The 22,111-nt window shown below is 39.6% G+C and overlaps 1 protein-coding gene across 2 annotated transcripts in view; it reads left to right on the top strand.

The window, feature by feature from the left end:
- The window catches only part of ESYT2 (extended synaptotagmin 2), a 92,486-nt gene that overhangs the window by 45,519 nt on the left and 24,856 nt on the right, over positions 1-22,111 (top strand). For both annotated transcript variants that reach the window (XM_029077445.2, XM_029077444.2), the window contains exons 7-9: positions 17,357-17,412; positions 19,536-19,656; positions 21,391-21,567. In XM_029077445.2, the coding sequence (XP_028933278.1) occupies positions 17,357-17,412; positions 19,536-19,656; positions 21,391-21,567 (354 nt within the window). The remainder of the gene's footprint in view (positions 1-17,356; positions 17,413-19,535; positions 19,657-21,390; positions 21,568-22,111) is intronic.

Genomic DNA, 22,111 nt, shown 5'->3' with positions numbered 1-22,111 from the left:
TTTGTTTTTGTGAGACATTTCTCCAGGAAAGTAATTTGTGGGTGTTGACAACTCTGATTTAGAGTGAAATTTGTTCATTAGTGTCCCATCACTATAGACAATACCACTATCCTCCCTGTCTCCCAAGCCTGTAACCTTGGTGTTGTCCTCGAGTCACCTCTCTCATTCCTCCCACATATTCGATCCCTCACCAAATCCTGTCAGCTCTACCTTCACAAAATTGCTAAAATCCTCTTTCCTCTCCATTTAAGCTGCTACCGTGCTGATCCAAGCAGTTATCCTATCCCTCCTTGAGCAGTGCATTTGCCTCTTTGCTGACCTTTCCTCCTGTCTCTCCCAAATCATCTATACTTCACTCTCCTGCGTGGGTCTTTTTTTTTTTTTTAAAGTTCAGTTCCTGTTTCCCCACTCTTCCAGAGCAACTTCCAGTGGTTGCCCATCCACTTTCACATCAAAACAGACACTCCTTACCACCGGCTTTAAAGCACTTAGCTTGGTTAAATCCCTCACCTCATCTCACCTCACTGATCTCTTACACTCCAGCTCACACAGTCCACTCCTCTAGCACCAACTTACTCTGTTCCAATCTCACTGCATCCCCTTTCCCATGTCCTCCTCCTAGCCTGAAACTCCCCCCTCCATGTACATCAGACCACCACTCTTCCCACCTCTAAAACATTATTATAGCCACATATCCTCCAAGAGGGCTTCCTTGATTTACCCCGATTTCTCTTTACCCTTGTTTGCTTTCCCTTCTGTGTCGTCTATGCAGTTGGATCTGTTACCTGTGGGCATTAGATATTTGCCCTACGTTCAACTTACGTACGCATCTTTAAATTACACATGTGTAATTCACTTATTTATAGTAATGTCTGTCTCTCCTTCTAAACTGTAAGCTCGTAATGGGCAGGGAGTGTGTCTGCTAATTGTTATATTGTACTCTTCCAAGCTCCCAAGTACAGTGTTCTGCACATAGTAAACCCTAAATAAATACAATTGATTCTAGAATGCTCTTGTAATTGGCCCAAACAAGTGATTTGTATTTCAAGACTTTATGACCACACCCACTGTGGTACCATATTTCCAATTTCGTTGAAATGATTTCAAGCTATTTTGTTGTTGTGGGATAAATTATTTTCTCTTCTATTCTCAAGTAGTGCCTATGAAATGCAACTCCTTAAGAAAAAAAAAACATAAGGCTTTTCAAGACATCTAAAATTAGTAACTTCATTATCAGCCAGAATGGAGCCTCAGAGCAAATGAAGCTGCTACATCTGGATGAGTAAGATTTCTATTCCTGGAAACTGTGTGTAGCTTGTGTTACTTGTAGTTACTGAAGCACTGAAGTCATTCTATCTGAGCATTTGTGGCTTTTCTGATGGAATGGAGCACAACCCAGCTTGAGATGAGGGAACGTTAAGGCTACTTCGGACAGTACAGAAACTGTTGCGAAACAAATCAGAGTAGACTTCTTGCTTCCTTTTTTCGAACAGTAGCTATGTGCATTCTTTTGTGTTTTTCCATTCTGGCTCTGCCAGAATTCTTTCTTGCCTAATGAATCCTAAAATTCTGAAAGACTAAGTGGGCAGCAGCAGTTGCCCCCTTTTATCATACCTCACTGACTTCCTACCACAACCCAGCAAACTCACTTCACTCCTCTAATGCCCACCTACTCACTTGCTTTGACCTCGTCTGTCTTGCCGCCAACCCCCTTCCCCACATCCTGGAACTCCTTCCCCCTTCGTATGCGATGTACTTTCATTCTCCCCATCTTAAAAGCCTTATTTAAAAAATCACATCTCCAAGAGGCCTTCCCCATCTAAATCCTCATTTGCCCTACTCCCTCTTGCTTCTGCATCACCCTTGCACTTCAATTTGTACCCTTTATTTGCCACACGCTCAGGCTCACAGCACTTAGGTACATATCCATATTTCATCTTAATGTATGTCTCCCCCTCTAACTGTAAGCTCGTGGGCAGGGAACATGTGTACCAACTCTGTTGTATCCTACTCTCCCAAGCACTTAGTGCACACAGTAAGCACTCAATAAATATGATTGGATGGATACAGACCCAAGTGCATAAACGACAGAGGGGAGGATTTAGAGAAGGTCTTATGGAGGAAATGTGATTTTAAGAGGATTTTGAAGGTAGGGAGAGGTTGGATCTGAAGGGAAAGGGAATTTCAGCTAGAGGGAGAATATGGGCAAGGCTCAGTGGTGGGATGGATGAGACTGAAGTACAGAGTAGGTTGGTGATAGAAGAGCATGCCTACTGGATTGTAGTAGGAGATCAACAAGGTGTGGTAGGAGGAGAATAGCTGATTAAGTGCCATTAAGTTAATAGTAAGGACTTTCTTTGTTGAATTCTGTTTGAATACTAGTGGTAGTCACAAAAAATCCCTCTCAGTTATATTCTATAATACTTCTACCAGAGGGAGAAGGAGCCATTGTTTGGCAAGCCGTAAAAGATTTTGTTCTCATATTTTCCAGACTAAAGCAACTGTCAAAAATTCCCTTCACTGGGAAGCATCTGTTGCTGCCTTAGTGCCTATATAAGGCAATGCTGCCTAACTGAATGATTCTGAACCTCTCAGCCACTTGCTTCTTTCACAAGCATTTTGCAAGTTCCTTTTGAAAGTCTTCATGTTAAACTTGATATCAAACATGTTTTTAAAAATAATTTCTCTGGTGTGGAATGTTTATCCCAACCCTGTAGCTCATTACATATGTTCTTTACTTGTGTGAGAAATTAGGGACTGAGCCACTTTACTTTTTCATGTTTTCTGAACTGAGGAAATCTTCAGATATACTGAACTGTTTGAAATGGTATAATTATGGTATTCTTTAAGCACTTACTTTGTGCTAAATGTTGGGATAAGTACAGGATGATTAGATCCCATATGATCCCCGCCCCGTTTTGGAGTCAATATTAAACATGGTTGTGACTAATGTATTCAAAAGATGTATGTGTTTAAAGTCCTTGGTGACATTAAACATTTGTTTGCACTCCCTTAAGCTATATTCTTAGCGATTGTTATTTACCATTTGAGCATCCTTCTGTGAGAGAATTGGCACCTAAGATACAACCAATTTTTTTGAACTATCTTTATATTCAATGCTCAAATGAAGCTCCATGAGAGGAGAACTGTCATTGGACTTAGCCCTTAGTACAGTGCTCTGCACATAGTAAGCGCTCAAATGAATGAATGACTTCAGTCTGTAGTGTTTATTGAGCACATATTGTATGCGTGGAGCACTGTACTAAGTACCTGGGAGAGTACCATAGAATTAGTAGGCAAGATCCCTGAACTCAAGAAGTTACCAGTCCAGCGAGGGAGATATAGTTAGGAAGAAGTATTAAGGTCAGGGATTGTCTTATCAACTCTATTGTATTGTGCTCTCCCAAATACTTAGTAGAGAGCACTTTCCACAGTAAGTGCTCAATAAATATCATTGAATGCTTGAGTACTAGAGTGAAGTGGAAATGCTCGTGTGGCAGTTGGGAGGAGGGTGAGGAGATAAGAAATGAATTGGGGAAGCTCTCTGGTAGAAATGTGATTTCAGAAGGGCTTTAAGATGGGGAGAGCAGTGGTCAGCAGATGTGAAAGTATCCGTGAGGGAAGATGTGAGCAAGAGGGTGGTCGGAGAGATAAGAATGGTGCAAAGGAAGTAGGTTGACTTGAGAGTAAACATATGTTAGAATGACTGTGGGCAAGTCACTTAACTTCTCTGTGCCTCAGTTACCTCATCTGTAAAATGGGGATTAAGACTGTGAGCCCCACGTGGGACAACCTGATTTCCCTGTGTTTACCCCAGCGCTTAGAACAGTGCTCTGCACATAGTAAGCGCTTAACAAATACCAACATTATTATTATTATTATTATGGATAATTAGGAAGAATGCTGATTGAGACCCACCAAGACAGTGGCTAGGAGTTTATGCTTGATGTAGGGAGGAAGGGGTATAACTATGGATATATTTGTTGATGAAATGGTGTGGTTCAACAGCTGAGAGCTCCCCAAAAACCATAGTTAGACTTTTTGCCATTGGACTAGTCATATTTAGGTATAGAAAGTGTAAACCTCAAGAATCGCTGTTCTATCCCAAGCATACATGGGTCTGATAACATTAAATATTCATTCAGCACCCACAGGCCACATGTTTCTCTACCATGAGTTGAAGCATCTTCAAAAATAAAAGGATTAATTCCCACCTAAACACTGAAAAATGTGCATGTGATGTGGATTGGCCCCGCTTTAAGTCTGATGAGAAAGGTGAGAAATTGTCTTAGGGCAGGAAAGAACTGAAGTCATGGAATCTTCTTGCTTTCAAGCCAGCCCTCAGCCCAGCCTGGAAGTAATAGCTTTCTGACTCCTTTCAAAGTCACTTCAGAGTTAAATTCCTCCAACCTCTCTTAAGCTGAGTTGCTACATAAGAGATGCTTCCCGATGCATCGTTTTATCAGGCTTTAAACAAAATAAACCAAAAACACTGTTTGAGCAACTCATATCTATCTTTTGGACCACCATGACCTGCCATTCGTGCCTATATCCAGTCTTGCCCTCTTTACAGAGAGTGTGTGAGTTTTTTTTCTAAGCGAATTACTCTGCCCTTTGGCTGCCTAATTCTCCTGTCATAGATATTTTTAATGTCCCCCAGGTACTGTCTATCCCAAGTTATTTTAAATTTGCAGATGCCACCAAGCTTACCTTTTTCATTAAATGGATTTTTAATAAAATCAACTTTTACTCCTGTAAAATGTTACTTGATTTATGGCCTCCTCTCTCCTATTCCCCTTCCCCCACCCCTCTACTTTTCCTTTCCTCATTCATTTTTGTACAGTTGGGGACCTATCAAGCATTTAAACCACCAGAATTGACCTGGGACCCAGTGTAAACACAGTCTCACTCTTTTTCTCTTCCCTCTCATTCTTTTGTTCCTCTCTCTCTCTTTCTCTTATTCTTTTTCTCCCACTCTTTTCTTCCCTTGCTCTTTTTCTCTCTCACCTTTTTCCTCTCCTTGCCCCTCGGCCCCTTCCCCTCCCCCCGCCACTTTTTTTGTCATTTCTCTCATTCCTGACCCTATCCTCTCCAGGCTGGTACACAAGGTTCTTATCAACCAATCACATAACATCATAACATATTTATGTCTGTGAGGGTGTGTGTGCCCTAGAGAAAGGAGAGGCTGCCTTTCAAAACCATAGTCCTCCAGTACCTGGGGGCATGACCTGCTTTCCCCAGGCACCATCCCAATAATTGAAATCAGCTGGCATTCTTCTGGCAGTTTGCAACTTGGTGCTCCAGAGACCCTGAAGCAGGTGCTTCCCATGAAATCTCCTGCAATTTCAGAAATGCACCTGTGCATTGGATCTCATCACACCTCCCTCTGGGAGGATTTATCAGCTGCTGTTCTTCCTACTGGCTGGAATCATCCCAGTCAGAAGCCAGCGGTTTAGAAAACCCCAGAAGCATGCAGCACATTGATAGTGTAGGAGACCGCTCTGTGGTATTCCCTCCAGCTTGTGTCCGGAAGATTCCCATGTTCTTTGCCTTCAGGGCACAACGCAAGCCCTAGTAATTTAGAATCATGTATCTTGATTGGCAGAACTCCTGCCAATGTGTCACTGGCCCCTTCTCTTCCCTATCTCCTTCCCTTTCCCCCGCCAAGTATTCCTCAACCCAACCATTATTTTAGGTCTGCACGTGAGGTGTCTGCTATTGCTATTGTTTGTGACAGTTAGTTGGTTGCATGTGGGACTGGTATTAGCATTCTGGTGGGCAGAGCAGAATGACAAGGCACTCCAGTAGGGCTGCCCTTCAGCTGCCCCCTTCCTGGACCTAGTACAGGTAGAGTGTGGGTCTGGGGTACAATCTCACCCTACCCCAAGGGGGTTCAGTCCTGAATGACCCAGAGCTAGCATTCACTCACTGTGAGGTGGTTTTCGGGTCAGGTCACAAGAGGGGCTGCGGCCAGATTTGCTCTGAGGCGGTGAATGTTTGGTCTCAGTAGCGATGACCCCATTCACCTGCTTCTAAAACTAGCGCTGCTATCTAAAGTGTGATCTTTGGCAGTGGATGCACTTAGTGTTTAATAAAAAAAAAAAAGTACCCTGCGTGACCTGATATTTCGTACCTGAGGTTAAGTAGATTTACATTATACCTAGCCCTTTGTGGAACACGAGAGGGTACTCTTAATTTTCCAAGTGTGGGAGATCCCGAATGCACAAGCACTGTAATTACATGCCTAATTATTACTTCATGAGAATTTATTGAACCCCTGCAGTATGCTAGGAATGAAATTGGTCTGTTGAGAAATAGTTCTAAATTTAAAATTTTGATTTTTAAGTAACCTCAAAGGTACTGTGACTTCTCAAAATAAGGTTTACGGAGATTCATTCAATAGTATTTATTGAGCGCTTACTATGTGCAGAGCACTGTACTAAGCGCTTGGGATGAACAAGTCGGCAACAGATAGAGGCAGTCCCTGCCGTTTGACGGGCTTACAGTCTAATCGGGGGATACGGACAGACAAGAACAATGGCACTAAACAGCGTCAAGGGGAAGAACATCTCGTAAAAACAATGGCAACTAAATAGAATCAAGGCGATGTACAATTCATTAACAAAATAAATAGGGTAACGAAAATAATGTTGGTATTTGTTAAACGCTTACTATGTGCAGAGCACGGTTGTAAGCGCTGGAGTAGATACAGGGTAATCAGACCTACCTGAAACTCACAGTTAATCCCCATTTTACATATGAGGTAAACTGAGGCACTGAGAAGTTAAGTGATATGCCCACAGTCACACAGCTGCCAAGTGGCAGAGCTGGGATTCGAACCCATGATGTCTGACTCCCAAGCCCAGGCTCTGTCCACTGAGCCACGCTATGTCATCCAACTCTTGAGTTTGGGAACTTGGGTGGTTATGACAAATGTGAATAAATTTTAAAATGCAGGTATAATCTTAATGTAGTTTTCAATGTTATAATACTTGTACATTTGTTAAGCATTTACTATGTGCCAGGCACTGTGCTAAGCATTGGAGTGGATACAAGCAAACTGGGTTGGATGGAGTCCACATATTCTGTTATAGATTAAATCTGAACTGAATTACTTTTGTTGAAGTCTGTTTAACATTTTACTTGGCTTATTTTAAATTGAATTACCTCATTGTTTCCCAGGAAGAGAATACAAAAGGCAATTGGATGTTTTGTGAAATGTTGCACTCATGTAGAGTGCTGGCTGTGACAGAATCTGCATACTTGGTCCTTGTAGTGAAACTATACAAACATGTACCTCTTTTGTATATAAAATGCATGCTAATAGTCTGCAACACCCACATCAGAACAAGATTTTTCAGTCTGCAAAATATGCACACACACATCGAGGTAAGACTTACAATCTGCAAAATTTATACCCACACATCAGGATAAGACTTTGACTTTCAGTATGCAAAGTATGTACATACATCAGGGAAAGACTTTCAGGAAGAAAGAACGTAAGCAAATTGGTTAATGTCAAGGGCTGAACTAGCACAATGGATTCTTGGAAGAATACTCAATGGCCCAGAGAAATATCCCATGTTTGGGATGGTGGTGATACAGTACTAATAACCACTGAGTATTGCCCAGGCCAGCATGGATCCAAGCTTCCATGTCTTTCTCCTTCCCAGCCCTGACTGACCAGCACCTTTAGTCCCAGCCCTATGTGAAACCAGGGCTAAGAGGGATGGGACAACAAGCATCTCTTTTGCAAATAATGAAAATAGGTGCCATCAAGGAGTAGCAGTGCTCATCAAGTGAATGAAAATCTTTGCATGTCATCATGAAATGAAAATTTTCTTGAGCCAGAGACTATTCTCAAAGTGGGAATATTTTTTTATTCAGTACATTTACCTTTTGCCAGTTGGCATTCTTCCAGGATTGAAATGGCGTTTTTAGCTTTGTAATGAGACATCTGCATTTCAACGTCTTGCCTTAGTTATTAGTCTCCATGTAATTAGCAACATTGAAGGCTACATGTACACAGATAAAGAAAAATGTGGACTAATGCCATGTAATGATAACTCTTAGAAGTGGAATATAACTGCCTGTTTCACAATCAGAAGACTGTGAGGTGAGAATAATGAAGAAAGAGCTGCTTTAGAACTACTGATTTTCTGTTTTCAATTTGCCACTTAAAGTAGATGTCAGTTGTGAAGTTTAAGCAAACACTGCACTGTGGGGTATTTCCTGGTTACTTTTTGGGAAGGGGTGATGACCTAATCAAAGAATTGAAGCCAAATTAGATAAAGCAAATTTTGAAAGTGGAGGAAAAGCTATAATGATGATGATATGTATCGAACACTTACTGTGTGCTAAGTGCTGGAGTAGATACAAGGGAGTTAGATTTGGGGTGAAGGGAGTGGGTTTCTTTGCCCATTTTACAGATGAGGAAACTGAGGCACCAAAAGGAAAGTGGTAATAATAGTAATTGTGCTATTTGTTAAGCACTGAAATGTGCCATGAAATATGCCCTCTTCTAAGCATTGGGGTAGATACAAGTTAATCAGGTTGGCCACAGTTAAATGACTTGCCCAGAGTCACACAGCACGCCTGGTACAGAGCCTGGACTAGAACCTGAGTCTTCTGGCTCTTAGGCCCAATCTCTTTCCACTGGGCCTAACTGCCTCCCAATATAGCTATATATAACTCTGAATTCTAAGAGTGAATCATGTTGTTGGAATTCTTAATTAAGTTGCTGGTTCCCACATTCACTAGTGATGATGAAGTTGGCATATTTTTCAAATTATACTATACTCAGATTGAGTCTATTTCTAGGCTTAATGGATGTTTTCAGTAGTACTGTAATGGGTCAAAATCTGAGAGAGTGCATTTAATACCTACAATAAGGTTGGTGTCAAGAATGAGTGTAAATTAGATACTATTCTCCTAATGTGCATTCAAGGACCAGTTTCCTCCCTCCACTAGATCCAGGCCATTGTGGTTCCTTGCACATAAAGGGACTGAGAAATGAAGGTGATCGATTTCAAAGCGAGACAGGAACTAGTAATGGAACCTGGAAATCCTGGTTTTCATCTTTGTGTGCAGTAACCTCTGAAGCCCAAAGTAGCATGCTTCATAAGGAGTTCAGAAGTGCGGAGGTGCTTACAAGGAGTTAGCTTGCTTATAACAAACAGGACGAGGGAAAGAAGAAAGCTTCTGTTCAACCTAAATTGGGCATATTCTTCACTGAAGTTGAAAAAACACTACCACGTAAGAGTCGAGTTCTACTTCTGCAAATGCTCAAAATCAACACAACTTCTCGTTTCATTATTCTTCTAGATGTTCTAAACTGCATCCTCAATTATAACATGCAGAAGTCTATGGGAAAATATACCCCACACTACTGAAATAGACAGTATATTCACACTTTTCAGAAGTAAGAAATAAAACCCCACTGTATCATGTAATATGTCTGCATTGGGAAAAAATAGATTCAACTAGGTGTGAACTAGTTTCTATGAAAAAATATGTTGGGGGGAAAAAAATGATTGCTGTAGCCTCAAATGTGAAAAGCCAGTTTAATGTTATGGATTTGGGTAAATACTTATTTTGCGAAGTTATTCACATTTTCAATGAGATGAGAGTAAGGTGTAGAATTGGCGTATGATGTTACTTTGGCTTTCAAAGAATTACTTGTGAATACCCCAGTTCTTAGTTCAGTGCCTGGCACATAGTAAGCACTTAATAAATACTACTTTTTTAAAAAGTCTATTTGGTATTAGCAATCTAGGGTGTACTGTCTGTTCACATCTACATAGGTATATAAGTATGTATATCACTCCTTTAAAATGAACCCTATTGGCTTTGTACAGTGTAGCTTTTGGTTAAGCCTTTGATGGGCCCACATTTATTTTGGGAGCTTAAAATGCATAAATCTGTTATTATTAAGACTGAAACAATAATAATGATGCTGATGATAATGGTGGAATTTAAGTGCTTACTGTATGCCAAACACTGTACTAAACGCTGAGATGGCTACAAGCCAATGAGGTTGGACACAATCCCTATTCCATATTGAGCTCATAGTCTAGAATCTAATTAGAAGGGAAAAAGACTAAGAAACATCATTTTTTGCAATACGCCTGTGTGTAGTGACCTTCAACTCTGAGAAGTGAGGAGATAATAGCGAGGCTGAAAAACTGGGGTTAGATGAATTATAAGAAAATAGAAAGAGCCTAATAAACTTTCTCATTCAAGAGGACATCACAGTTGGTGGACTCTGCTACAAATCTCCTGTGCAACAAATTATGTCAGGAAGCAGGACATAGCCAAAAGGACTGTTGGCAGTAAGTAGCTGAGATTGCCGTTTTTTGAATAATGAATACTGCACCATAAATGTGCAAGACACTGTTCATTGAGGTCAAATACAAGGACAACTTAAAAACATAACTTTGGTAAAGGAGAGTCAATGGTATTTGCACAAAGAAATTGGTCCTTTCAGAAATTGGTCCTTGAAAACTTGACTTTAAAAGAAAGGATATAAGGAATACTATCCTGGGCCAGCTCCAGTGGTCCATCCAGACCAGAACTCTATCTTCAACAAGCACACCACAGGAAGCACAGCTAAACAATGCAGAGTTGCTCTTTTTGACATCTAAACTCATGGTTGGGGATGAACTTCTGGCTGACGAGGCAACATGGCCTAGAGGAACAAGCCTGGGATTGGTAGTCAGACCCAAGTTCTAGTATCAATTTTGTCTACTGCCTCCTGACCTTGGGCAGTTTTTCTGAGTCTCAGTTTTCTCGTCTGCAAAATGGGGATAAAATACTCTACCTCTTAAATTGTGAGCGCTTTAGGGGACACAGACCATCTTGCCCTAAGGTATAGCATAATGTTTGGCATATAATAACACTTAATAAATACTGAAAATAAGCATAATATTTTCTAATGTTCATTTTTCCCCTGACACATACTACTCACTAGTAGTCAAATATATGGAAACCTGTTACCTTGACTGAATAAAAGTAATTTTTTCTTGTTTCTACAAAGTATGATATTGATTCATCAGCACTGAACTTCTATCCTTATCTTTCCAGGTAGATTAAAGATTCAGTACGCCCATTTCATGGCTTATAAAACCCTGGAAAATACATTTTAGGTTGAAAATGCTTTGATATCTAAGAATCTGAAGCTTTGAACTTCAGAGGTGATTCAGCTGGCGTGAGATCAAATAGAATTGAAGTAGGGCAATCATTAGTTCAAGTTCTTAATATTTAATACCACTTTCCATTCATGAGTTCCAATTTAAAATTCTTGAATGTTTAGATGGGAATCTCTTTTTTTTTATAGCCGCTATCCGAAGACATTGGAAATAGATATATTTGATTAGCACTGTTGCTGCACTAATAGAAAAAGCCTCTAAGAAGCCTTCCCTGATTAAGCCCTTCTCTCCTCTTCTACCACTCCCTTCTGTGCGGCTCTTATTTGCTCCCTCATTCATCCTCCTTCCATTCCCACAGCACACATTTATATATCTATAATTTATTTATTTATTATGTATTTATATTAATGTCTGTCTCCCTTCTAGACTGTGAGCTCGTTGTGGGCAGGAATGTGTCTGTTATATTGAACTCTCCCAAGTGTTTAGTACAGTGCTTTGCACATAGTAAGTACTCAATAAATACAACTGAATGAATGAATAGTAGAAGTGATGTCTATTGAATGCCCACTGTCATTGAAATGGATAATAATCCTCATCCATAAAGAGTATTCTAGAATCTTAATTTGCCTCTTCAAAGAAGTGAGATCTGGTTGGATTTCAACAACCCAGAAAGATGATTTTTTGAGGACAAATGAACGAACGAATGTAAGCTGAACTGGGAAGAAAAATGTTTTTGTAATATGCTAAAATCTTAGCAATTGCCATTCCATTTGGCATTCTTTTCTCTAGAGCAGAATAATTGCCTGAAGAAGTATTGCTTGGTTTTGAGAGATTAGATCCATATTAAGACTAGACTTAATTCGACCTTGGCCTGGCTTTGTATTGTTCTCAGCTATTGGTAGTATCTCAACCGGTGGTAGTAGTTAGTAATAGTATTTATTAAGCACTTACTGTGTGCAGAGCACTATGCTAAGCACTGGGAAAGAGTGTACAAGTATACCTCTAGATTGTCAACTGTGGAAACATGTCTACTGAGATTGTTGTATTCTAGTCTCCCAAGTGTTTAGTACAGTGCTGTGCAAAGAGTAAGTGCTCAGTCAATTCCATTGAATGTCAAACATTTTGAATGTTGAGAATGTACACTGGCATTAGAGAGTCTTATTTAACCTCCTGATCAGTTCAGGATTCTAAACAAGTTAAAAGCATCTCAAGAACTGGGGAAGGAAATTATACTGACATAACATTTGAAGACATTTTAAGAAGAGCATCTTTGGTGTTCTAGATCTACATCTTGGCTCTGGGAGAGCAAAGATAGATTCTTTTAATTTCAGGACTTGGTTCTTTATAATAATCTATGTGTATGGGCTGGCTCATACAGTTATTACTGCTAGACAATATTTCAGGGTCAGCCCCAGTGAATGAGTAGGCATGGATGCCTATTCTTGAGTGCCTTCCTCTATACATTTTAATTATCTAAACAATGAAAAAATAGTTTGCTTAAAGCTACAAGACGTATTTGCCTGGTGCTCTCCACAGTAGAGAACACTACAGATCTGTAATGCAAAGTGCTCCAGTACATTTCCTTGATGACCTAGCCTTAATTCCACTTGGTGTCTTCCCTGTTGTAAAAATAATCTGCCTCACGAATGGCTGATTCGTCTTTATAGGATTTGACGTTAAGGCCTGGTGCCCGAGCCAAGATGCATCCCTTATGCCTGTATACGGAAGTGTTTAAGCGAGCCTTATTCTTAGGGATTTTTTTTTATTATTTTTAGACATTTGCAACACCATGCTTGGACTTTAATACGTAATTCCTTAGTGACTGATTGGAGAAGGGCTAAAACTCTATGCCTTCTCAGCCAAAACAGTCTCTTATTGGATTTACCGAGACGAGGGAGACAGTTTAGTGTCTGGACACGGCTTGTTAATAGCACATCCTTTTATGGTATTGTGTTCATAGAGTCGATGTCTTTGTCCCAAAAGTTAGATTCAAGTGTGAGTCTGTGAAGGAGAGAAAGCACTGTTAGCAGCTGGATCTTGCAGTACATCTAGGACAAGTCTTAGCCTTACCTTATGCTACCAGCACCGTAAAAGGACAGGAGGATATTACCACCACTTTCTGGTGTGTTGGGAAGTTGTTCTCTGACTCCCTCCATCCCCAAACATCTATTGCCTTTTATAGGCAAGAACAGAAGATGCATGCAGCCTTGTGAAAACCACGGGACATAGCAACCTCAGAAAAGTGCCCTCCCCCACTAGTCAAGGAAACAGAGTAATGGGTGAGGAGGAGAGGCATTAGAAAAAGCAATTCATACTCTTTTTGCATATTTGGTGGAGTAGGGGTAGGCTTGGAGAATGAAATGGAGAGAAAGATATAAGATGTTGAAGGGAGTGGGGGAAAATACAATCTAATGATACCAAAATGTCCCAATAATTGCATTTCAGTATATAAACTACATAAGAATTTAAAATACTTGAAATTTAACACCAACCAACTCTCTTGTGTTGTACTTTCCCAAGTGTTTAGTATAGTGCTCTCTATACAAACTATGTGCTCAATAAATACCACTGATTGATTAGCTGCTATGTGGTATTTGTGTCCACTATGTGCAGTACACTGAACTAAGTCCTTGGAAAAATGCAGCAAAATCAAGGGACATGTTCCAGTCTACTGGTACTGGGTTAGGCATCCACCGGCAAGGTCTAATACCTGGCTGGGCCCTGGATTTCCGGTTTAGTGGAAGACCTTTTGTGGGGCGGGCTGAACAATAGAGAGAGGGGGAGTAGGATGTCAGGGGACACCAAACTCTCCTATTTTCTCCGGCTCTCTTTGAGGGCCTCTTGGAGAACAAATGTTATACTTCTGAAATCTGCGGTTGCAGTTTGTGTTCTTAAGAAAGTGTGTAGCAATCAGAGCTGAGCACTTTGATCTGTTTGGCAACTTGCCTTCTGAGGATGGGTTTATCAGCAGAGGGAGTTGGCCTGAAATTGTTGTATTTAACAAAAACATGATCAAGTGCTGCTTTTGAGAGACCACCAGAGGCCCCTGGTTGTGCACAGCATAACTCAGGGGGATGGCTTGGACCAAAATTTGATCTCTACATAATTTACCCAAACTCCTGAATTTTGGTGTGGTTCGAAGAAACAGACAGCTTCTTCAGGTTCCACTCCAGGTGGTAGAATAGTGGGGTGCCTTGAGGTCCATTCAGAAGTAGGAAATAAATCCTAATTTTGTTGAGCCTCACTGTTATTGTGCATGTTAACCACGAACAGAGCATTAGCAAAACAGTACAGTACTTCCTTTAGGATGTCCCTAATTTTGGCACTGGTGAATAAATGGATACTGGTTACCTTCCAAAATAAATTGGTGCTCCACTGTTTATTTCCACTGTACATCATGTCCTCAAGTATCTTTAAACTTTCATCTGTTTTGGAAAGTAGAAATTACTGCCTGCTTCTCTGTAAAGACCGTTTCTAAACATTTCAAGAGAAATTTATTGGGACACAGGGTGATGTGCTGTTGTATAATGTCTGGAAGCCATCCAGACTTTATTATCCATTACCATGTCAGGAAGGAGGCACAGAGAAGCCGAATCCACCATTCTATCAAGAGTTGATAAGGAGCACCAAAACTCAGTCCCCTTTCTCCAATCCTCTCTGAAGCTTGCTAATGAAATGGGGAAACGAAAGATGTTGGAGAGGGAAGAAGTTTGAGTTGTGAAAAATACATAAAGTAAACCAGGAATTTACTGTACTGGCGGTTTTCCTATTGCCAGTCAATCATTCACTGCCTTGCCTTCACTCTTTTAGTAGTGAAGCGAGGATTGAAATGCAGAATGTCCTAAATGGAAATAGCAAAAGCCTACGGTTATCAACTTTAACCTCTGACTACCTGACACTCCTCATTCGTCAGCAGCTTTTTGCTGCAAATAAGTAGGATTTGTTAGGAGAGGCACTTAATGAAAAAGCCTTTTACAAACCATCCAGTGAAAAATTTCCACTCTGGCTGGCAGGTTTTTAGTGACAGAAGGCAAAGCACAACCTTTAGAATCTGAGACAGGATAGTGCCATCGCCTCCTTGGGGAGTGGGGGCTAATGGAAGAGAGGCATGGGGATCCATCCAGAGCACTGGTAGAACCACTAAATTGTGATAAATAAGTGCTTACTATGTACAAAGCACAGTTCTCAGCACTGGGGTAGATACATGGTAATCAGGTTGGACACAATCCCTGTCCCACATGGGGCTTGCAGTCTTAATCCCCATGTTCCAGATGAGATAAATGAGGCACAGAGAAGTTAAGTGACTTGCCCAAGGTCACATAGCAGACGTGGCAGAGCCAGGATTAGAACCCCTGTCCTCTGGCTCACAGGGCCATTCTCTTTCCACTCAACCATGCTGCTTCTCTCAAGACTACTAGTCAAGGGAACCCTCCCAAGCCGTTGATGTAATAACTGCCTCTTACATCCCATTAATCTGAAATAGTGGTTAGTGACATCAGTCTCATGAGAAGCAGACACTGCTAGACTGTAAGCTTGTTGTAAAGGATTGTGTCTCTTGTTACTGTTATATTCATTCAATTGTATTTTATTGAGTGCTTACTGTGCGCAGAGAACTGTATTGTACTCTCCCAAGCGCTTAGTTCAATGCTCTGCACACAGTACATGCTCAATAAATATGACTGACTGACTAGAATATAGGAGGCTACAGTTATTCTCAGGGTGCTTTCAGACCCGTGATTTTCGTGAAAGTAATTTGCAAATATATGCGAGCTATCTGAGTTCTATGAGGATTATAATTTGATTACTCCTTCTTTCGTCTCTTTTGTGATAGCACTCATGTTTGAAATAGATCTGTAATTTTTTTATTTGAGTAATTAATTGCTTTTAGCAAGTGACATATCTCTCTATAAGTTGAAGGGCATAGAGCTTCTTTGAGAATCAAATAAAAACAACTTTCCTTTAATAAACTATGCGCTCCCAAGTTTTCACCTGAATGTCTCTACCTTTTTAATATGCCACAGTGCTTTAAAGCTGATAAGGCCGGTGGTAATCTGGCTAATTGCTTCAGGTAGTTCTGTTCCAATTGATGTCAAGGTTTCAAGATGCACTAAACTGCCCAAAGGTAATTTCTTGGAAGCACTGGCAGATCCTTAGCTCCCTGCTTTTAAATAACTGCCTCTGAGTGCCCCACTTAACATTGTCAACATCATCAGCAGGATATATTGAGTTCCTAGTCTGTGCAGAGCAATATACTATGTGCTTGTTGATTATAGAGTAGAAGGAAAAGACATAGTTTTTACCTTTGAGCTTTCAAAGTAATGGGGCAGAGTACAGTCCATGATGTCCATCATCATCATCAATATTTGGGAGATCTGAAATTTAGTGTTCCAAAAGGTTATTTTGAAGTGGTAAACTCTTTTACAGCAAAAACACTGTTGTCTGGGCATCTTTATTTTTAGATTATTTTTTTTTGTAAAAGTTTAAATTTATGTATAAAGGTTAATTGGGAAATTCCTTGAACTGCTTGGCTTTTGCTGCTCAATTGCATCTATGTGAGTCTGTTGAAATAGAGGTCATTTCAGTGGTGTCTGCCAATCCGTAGATAAACAGTATACCAAGTTCTCCTGTAGCATGAGGATTGTGTTCTTGCAGAACTCCACTTTAGTCTATCAGTTAAGCACTTAACATGTGCAGAGCACTGTACTAAGTACTTGGGAGAGTGCAGTACAACAAGGAGCTTACAGTGTAGAGAGGAAATAGACCTTGAAATAAATTAGGAATAGCGGAAAGGCAGAGAATGAGGATATGTACACTAGCACTTAGTACAATGCTCTGCACACAGTAAGTACTCAAATGCCATTGATTAAGTGCTGTGGGGTTGGGTGGGGTGATTGTCAAATGTTTAAGAGGTACAGACTCAATTGTATAGGCAATATAGGGGAAATAGGGGAAATGAAAGTTTAGGGAAGGCCCCATGGAGGAGATGTGACTTTTGTACAGCTTTGAAGGTGGGGAAGTGATGATCTGTCTGATATGAAGGGGGAGGGAGTTTCAGGGAAGAGGGTTAACATGGGCAGTAGGTGAAATGAGTTCCTTTCATATTTCCAACTTCCTTTTAGTATCTTATATTTTCTTATGCTGCAATAGACGTGATCTTCTAAGGAATGTGAAGGAATGTTTATTTTCTTCTGCTTTTTTTTCTTATACAGCTCCTGGAAATTAACTGGACAGGACTGACTAATCTTTTGGATGTCCCTGGACTGAAGTAAGCATTAAACAAGTAATCTATTAGTACTATAGTTCCAAAGTGCATTTTCTATGCTAGGGACATTTAAGACCCATTCAGAACTATCAGTCTGCTTAATACAGTTCACATCATAGAATTAAGCACAGTTCCTATATATGTGCTCACAGTATAAATGAGGAGGAGGAATTTGCAGTTGGGTGTAATGGTGGATGTAATGATCCTGAATCACTGGTACCCAAATGATTCAGTTAAGCCATGTTAGAACACGCCCCTTCCTGAAGAGAAAAATGCAGCCAACCTAGTTCTGTCATTATCCAGTAGTGCCAGTCTTTGGTGATTATTTGTGGTTAAACCTGTAAATCACCACCCAAAGTGGGGACTGCTATAATCACAGCCCTATGCTGAGCACTCCCTTGTGGTGCGTCTCTTGTGTTTTATTTGAGGGCTGAAATTATCACTTTCAAGTCTGAAACTGCTGGTATTTCCAGTCTTTGGTTTAGGGTGGCACTTCTCAGTACCGAAGCAAGCGTAGAAGGCCAGTTTATTATCCAAGGGATGTAAAAAGTTTGTTTCTGCTTACTTTGTTTTTGGTCCTTGTCCCTGGCTTTTGTAGACACTCTATTTTTTCAGAGCTCAAACATATTGGAAAATGAAATCCAGGAATTTTTACACTCTTTGAGGTGCATTGATAAAAATAGTAGTACTAGTAGCAATAGTCTTCTTAAGAACTTACTATGTGCCAAGCACTGTACTTGGCCCTGGAGTTGATATAAGCCTATGTCACAAGTGGCTCCCAGTCTAAGGGAAGGAAGAAAGTCCTTTCTCTTCATTTTATAGATGAGGAAACTGAGTCCCAAGAGGTAAAGTGACTTGCCTAAGGTCACACAGCAGATGTGTAGCAGGCCTCTGCTCGTCCTGACTAGACCGTGTTGCTTCTCTAGTAGTATTAGAGTAATCAATTTTCAAATTTGTTTTACCAACACCTGTGATTCTAAAGTTATCAAAAACTCCCTCACTTTCTCTTTTAAATCTTTATTTTGGGGAAAATATATTTAGTTTTAATATCCTGAGAGACCTAGAAAAATTATCCGCTTAAACACTTTTCTCATATTATAAATTTTTAATGGAGAAAGCCTAACATCAGTCTTCCAGTTTCTATACTCTTCCTTCCCCTTCAAATGAATGTAGTTTATTTCTCTCTCTGCACTAGCATATTGTTCTTTTGTGCACAGAGTAAGAGCTGGCAGGAACCTTGAAAAGGTAACTTGGGTCCAGCCCTTTGCCTCCAGTCATGAATAAATCACGTCAGGATAGATGGTTACCTCTCCTGAAAGATCTTGAGATGGAAACACTGCACTTGTGCACTCGTTCCTTGATAACTTTTACTCAAAGACTTCTTTTCTACTTCTTAGATCATTTCAGTTATGTTTCTGGACCCCATCCAGTTTCTCCAGTCCTGCCTTCGATGTGGGAACCAAACTTGGAGAGATTGTTCTAAGGGGCTGATGATAAATTTAATGGAAATATAACTTCCTGATTCTTTCATGTTATAATTCTGTTGAATCATTCCCAAAACATGTTGTTACCTTTTCTAAATAGCAGCATAATGGATTGGTAAATTGGCAGCTTGTAATCCATCCACTTTAGCTCCCAGTTGTTCTTTGTTGTTGTTGTTTATTTTTGAGTCTAATCAGTTTCCTCCAAACCTGTGCCTGATTGCCCTGGGAGGTAAAGGCATAGTAGATTTTGGTCCAAAACTTATAATACACTTAGAAATATTTACCACTACTACTAAAGTAGGAAAGCAAAGTTGTTTTGTTGCTCTTTAGGGAATGAAACAACTTGCACCAAATTGCCACCATATACAAAGACTGTATCACACATTAGGTCAACTTAGAAATTCAAGTACTTCCATGCATTGTGTTAAAACAATAGTTAATTCTTGGGAAGTTATTTAAGAAACCAGTCTGTTACTGTGGTATTTTTTTCCTTCTTAATTGATGGGGGACAGTTTTAAATTCCCCCCACTTGAGTGATGAGGCAAAATATGACTTTGACAACTTTAAACACAAATAAGTAATTATTAAAATTAAAACTTTGAGTTACCTGTCAAAGTGTAACAAATATTTTTCTTTTAACAGCGGCTTATCAGACACTATCATTCTGGATATAATATCAAACTACCTGGTGCTTCCCAATCGAATTACAGTTCCTCTTGTCAGTGAAGTTCAGATTGCCCAATTGCGGTTCCCTATACCAAAGGTGAGCATCTTACTGTCCTGAATTGAATTTGTCCAATCATAAAGCATTTAGAAGCTTTCAGAGTTTTATGGTGGAAACCCTTCCTTCTCTTCTGTCTGTAAAAATATAACTTGAGAGAGTAAATATATTGCTTGAAGGGGCAATGCAGAATTAGTTGCCTGTGATTTGGTCAGGAGTCATTTAGTGTTCAACTCTTCAACTGCAGATTAAGATTTCAGACAGCTCATGAAAACCCAGTTGAGATCAGTGGTCCATTTGATCTTAGCAGTCTTTTTAAGGGGTTACTTGAGGAAATGGTAAAGCCCAGGTACAGAACACCATATGTTTAGAATTCAGTTAGGTTGGCCTGAGAAAGGAGTCAGTAATGGTTTGGGCTCTCATAGTCAAATCAATGTATTCTTTTATGAAAATGGAAAGAAAGAAAGGAACTTCCTTTTTTTTTTTTTGTATCAGAAGTTGCAGTAGTAGATGTTAGTCTTCTTCCAGTTACCAACAGGGTGGAAACCAAGAGGGTTAAAGCAGAATGGATCCATATAAAGATGTATTAAATCAAATCTATTAATATTGAAACGTATGTATTTTTTTTCTAATAAATGTATTGTCAAGAAGAAACAGTGTGACCTAATAGAAATAGGCATAGATGTGAGAATTAGAACTGAATTCTAATTCCACCTTTTACACTATCCTGCGACATGTCCGTGGGCACCTCGCTTAAACTCTGTACCTATTTTATTACCTTTAATTGCCTCTTCCTACCTCTCAGGATTCTTGTGAGGATAAAATGAGATCATAGATATAAAAGAGCTTTGGCAAAATAAAGGCACCATACAAATTCAAAACAGTATAATTAATAGTATTGCCACGATTACATTCTTGTCATCAAATTAAGTGTGACATTCACCTCCTTTGAAATGAAGATTCTGTTTTAATATTCATTAACAGTCACTACCAAGAAACCAAGAGTTTTGTTAGGTATAGAAATCTAGCTCTGCAACACTTCAAAGGCGTTTTCTAAAGCCTTTTGTGATCATTGGAGAGTAAGGAAGAAAGAGCCTAATCTTTTATTTGGGAAGAAGAAGAGTAGTTAACTTCTATTCCAGACCTACTTTATTGATTGTAGAAATTTGTGGAGTAGTCCAAAAGCATTGTGATTTAAAGTCTTTAGAGTATTTTTTGCTCTACAGCTGCCTTTATACCTCTCTCTCCCCCCGAGCCACTTCCCAAAACATCCTTGCATGCTAAGACATTAACTTCCTACAGTTTTTTGTAATAATCGTAAAACATTCTCTCCAAAAGAGTACCAAAAACAATTAGGTATTTACCTTTTTATTATTGACTATTGTTATTATTACTGTAGTTAAGTGCTTACTATTTGGCAAAGCACCATTTTAAACACCAGGATAGATACAAGTTAATCAGGCTGGTCACAGTGCTTGTCCCACATTCATTCATGCAATCGTATTTATTAAGTGCTTACTATGTGGAAAGCACTGTACTAAAGCACTTGGGAGAGAACAGTACAACAACAAACAGACACATTCCCTGCCCACAGTGAGCTCACACAGGGCTCAAAGTTTATGTTCCTTTTTTTCCTTTCTTTTGATTCTATTAAAGCAAAGTTTTGGGAAAATCCTGTATTGTAAGAATTTGAGTGGAGGGAAAGAGAAAAAGTATTTTATTATAAGGTTGTGATGTATAAAATGAATTTTAATCATCTTTCTCACTACTCTTCAGGGTGTTCTAAGGATTCATTTTATTGAAGCTCAGGATCTTCAGGGCAAAGATACTTACCTAAGAGGCCTTGTCAAAGGGAAGTCAGATCCTTATGGAGTCATTCGAGTTGGCAACCAAATATTCCAAAGCAAGGTTATCAAGGAAAATCTCAGCCCAAAGTGGAATGAAGTTTATGAGGTAAAATAACTGCTGGGGGCTCCTGAAAAATGATGTCAAGACTGAGCTCATTTTGAGCAGGGATTGTCACTTTTTATCGCAGTACTGTATTTTCCCAAGCGCTAAGTACAGGGCTCTTGCAACCAGTAAACACTTAATAAATGTGATTGAATGAATGAATGTCTCTTTGTCATGTAAATTATTTTTATATTAATTTTACAATTAGAGGCTCACAAAAATGTCCCAAAATCAATACTCCAGTTGGAGAAATTTAATAGCTGAGAGGAGTAGGAGTTTGTGAGGTATTCTAAAAGATTCACTTTATTTTAGCTGATTAATAGTCTCTATACCCATGTAATTTCAAAGTTTATTCTAAAGTAATGTACACGTTTGCTCCTATTGGAAACATTTTGACATGTTTGCGATATTGAAATAGCATGGAAATTTTCTTCAGATGTGGACTGCTGATGCAAATGTGTTTTGTTTTTTTACATTTTGCCATTTAGCTCTATTTATCTGTGTATTTAAAAGGAAAAGTGTACTTGAGTTATGGTATTGATTTGAC

The sequence above is a fragment of the Ornithorhynchus anatinus genome, chromosome 13, assembly GCF_004115215.2.
Source record: "Ornithorhynchus anatinus isolate Pmale09 chromosome 13, mOrnAna1.pri.v4, whole genome shotgun sequence".
NCBI classification, from domain to species: Eukaryota; Metazoa; Chordata; class Mammalia; order Monotremata; family Ornithorhynchidae; genus Ornithorhynchus; species Ornithorhynchus anatinus.
Note: the sequence above shows the minus strand (reverse complement) of the source record. Positions and strands in the feature narration are given on the sequence as shown.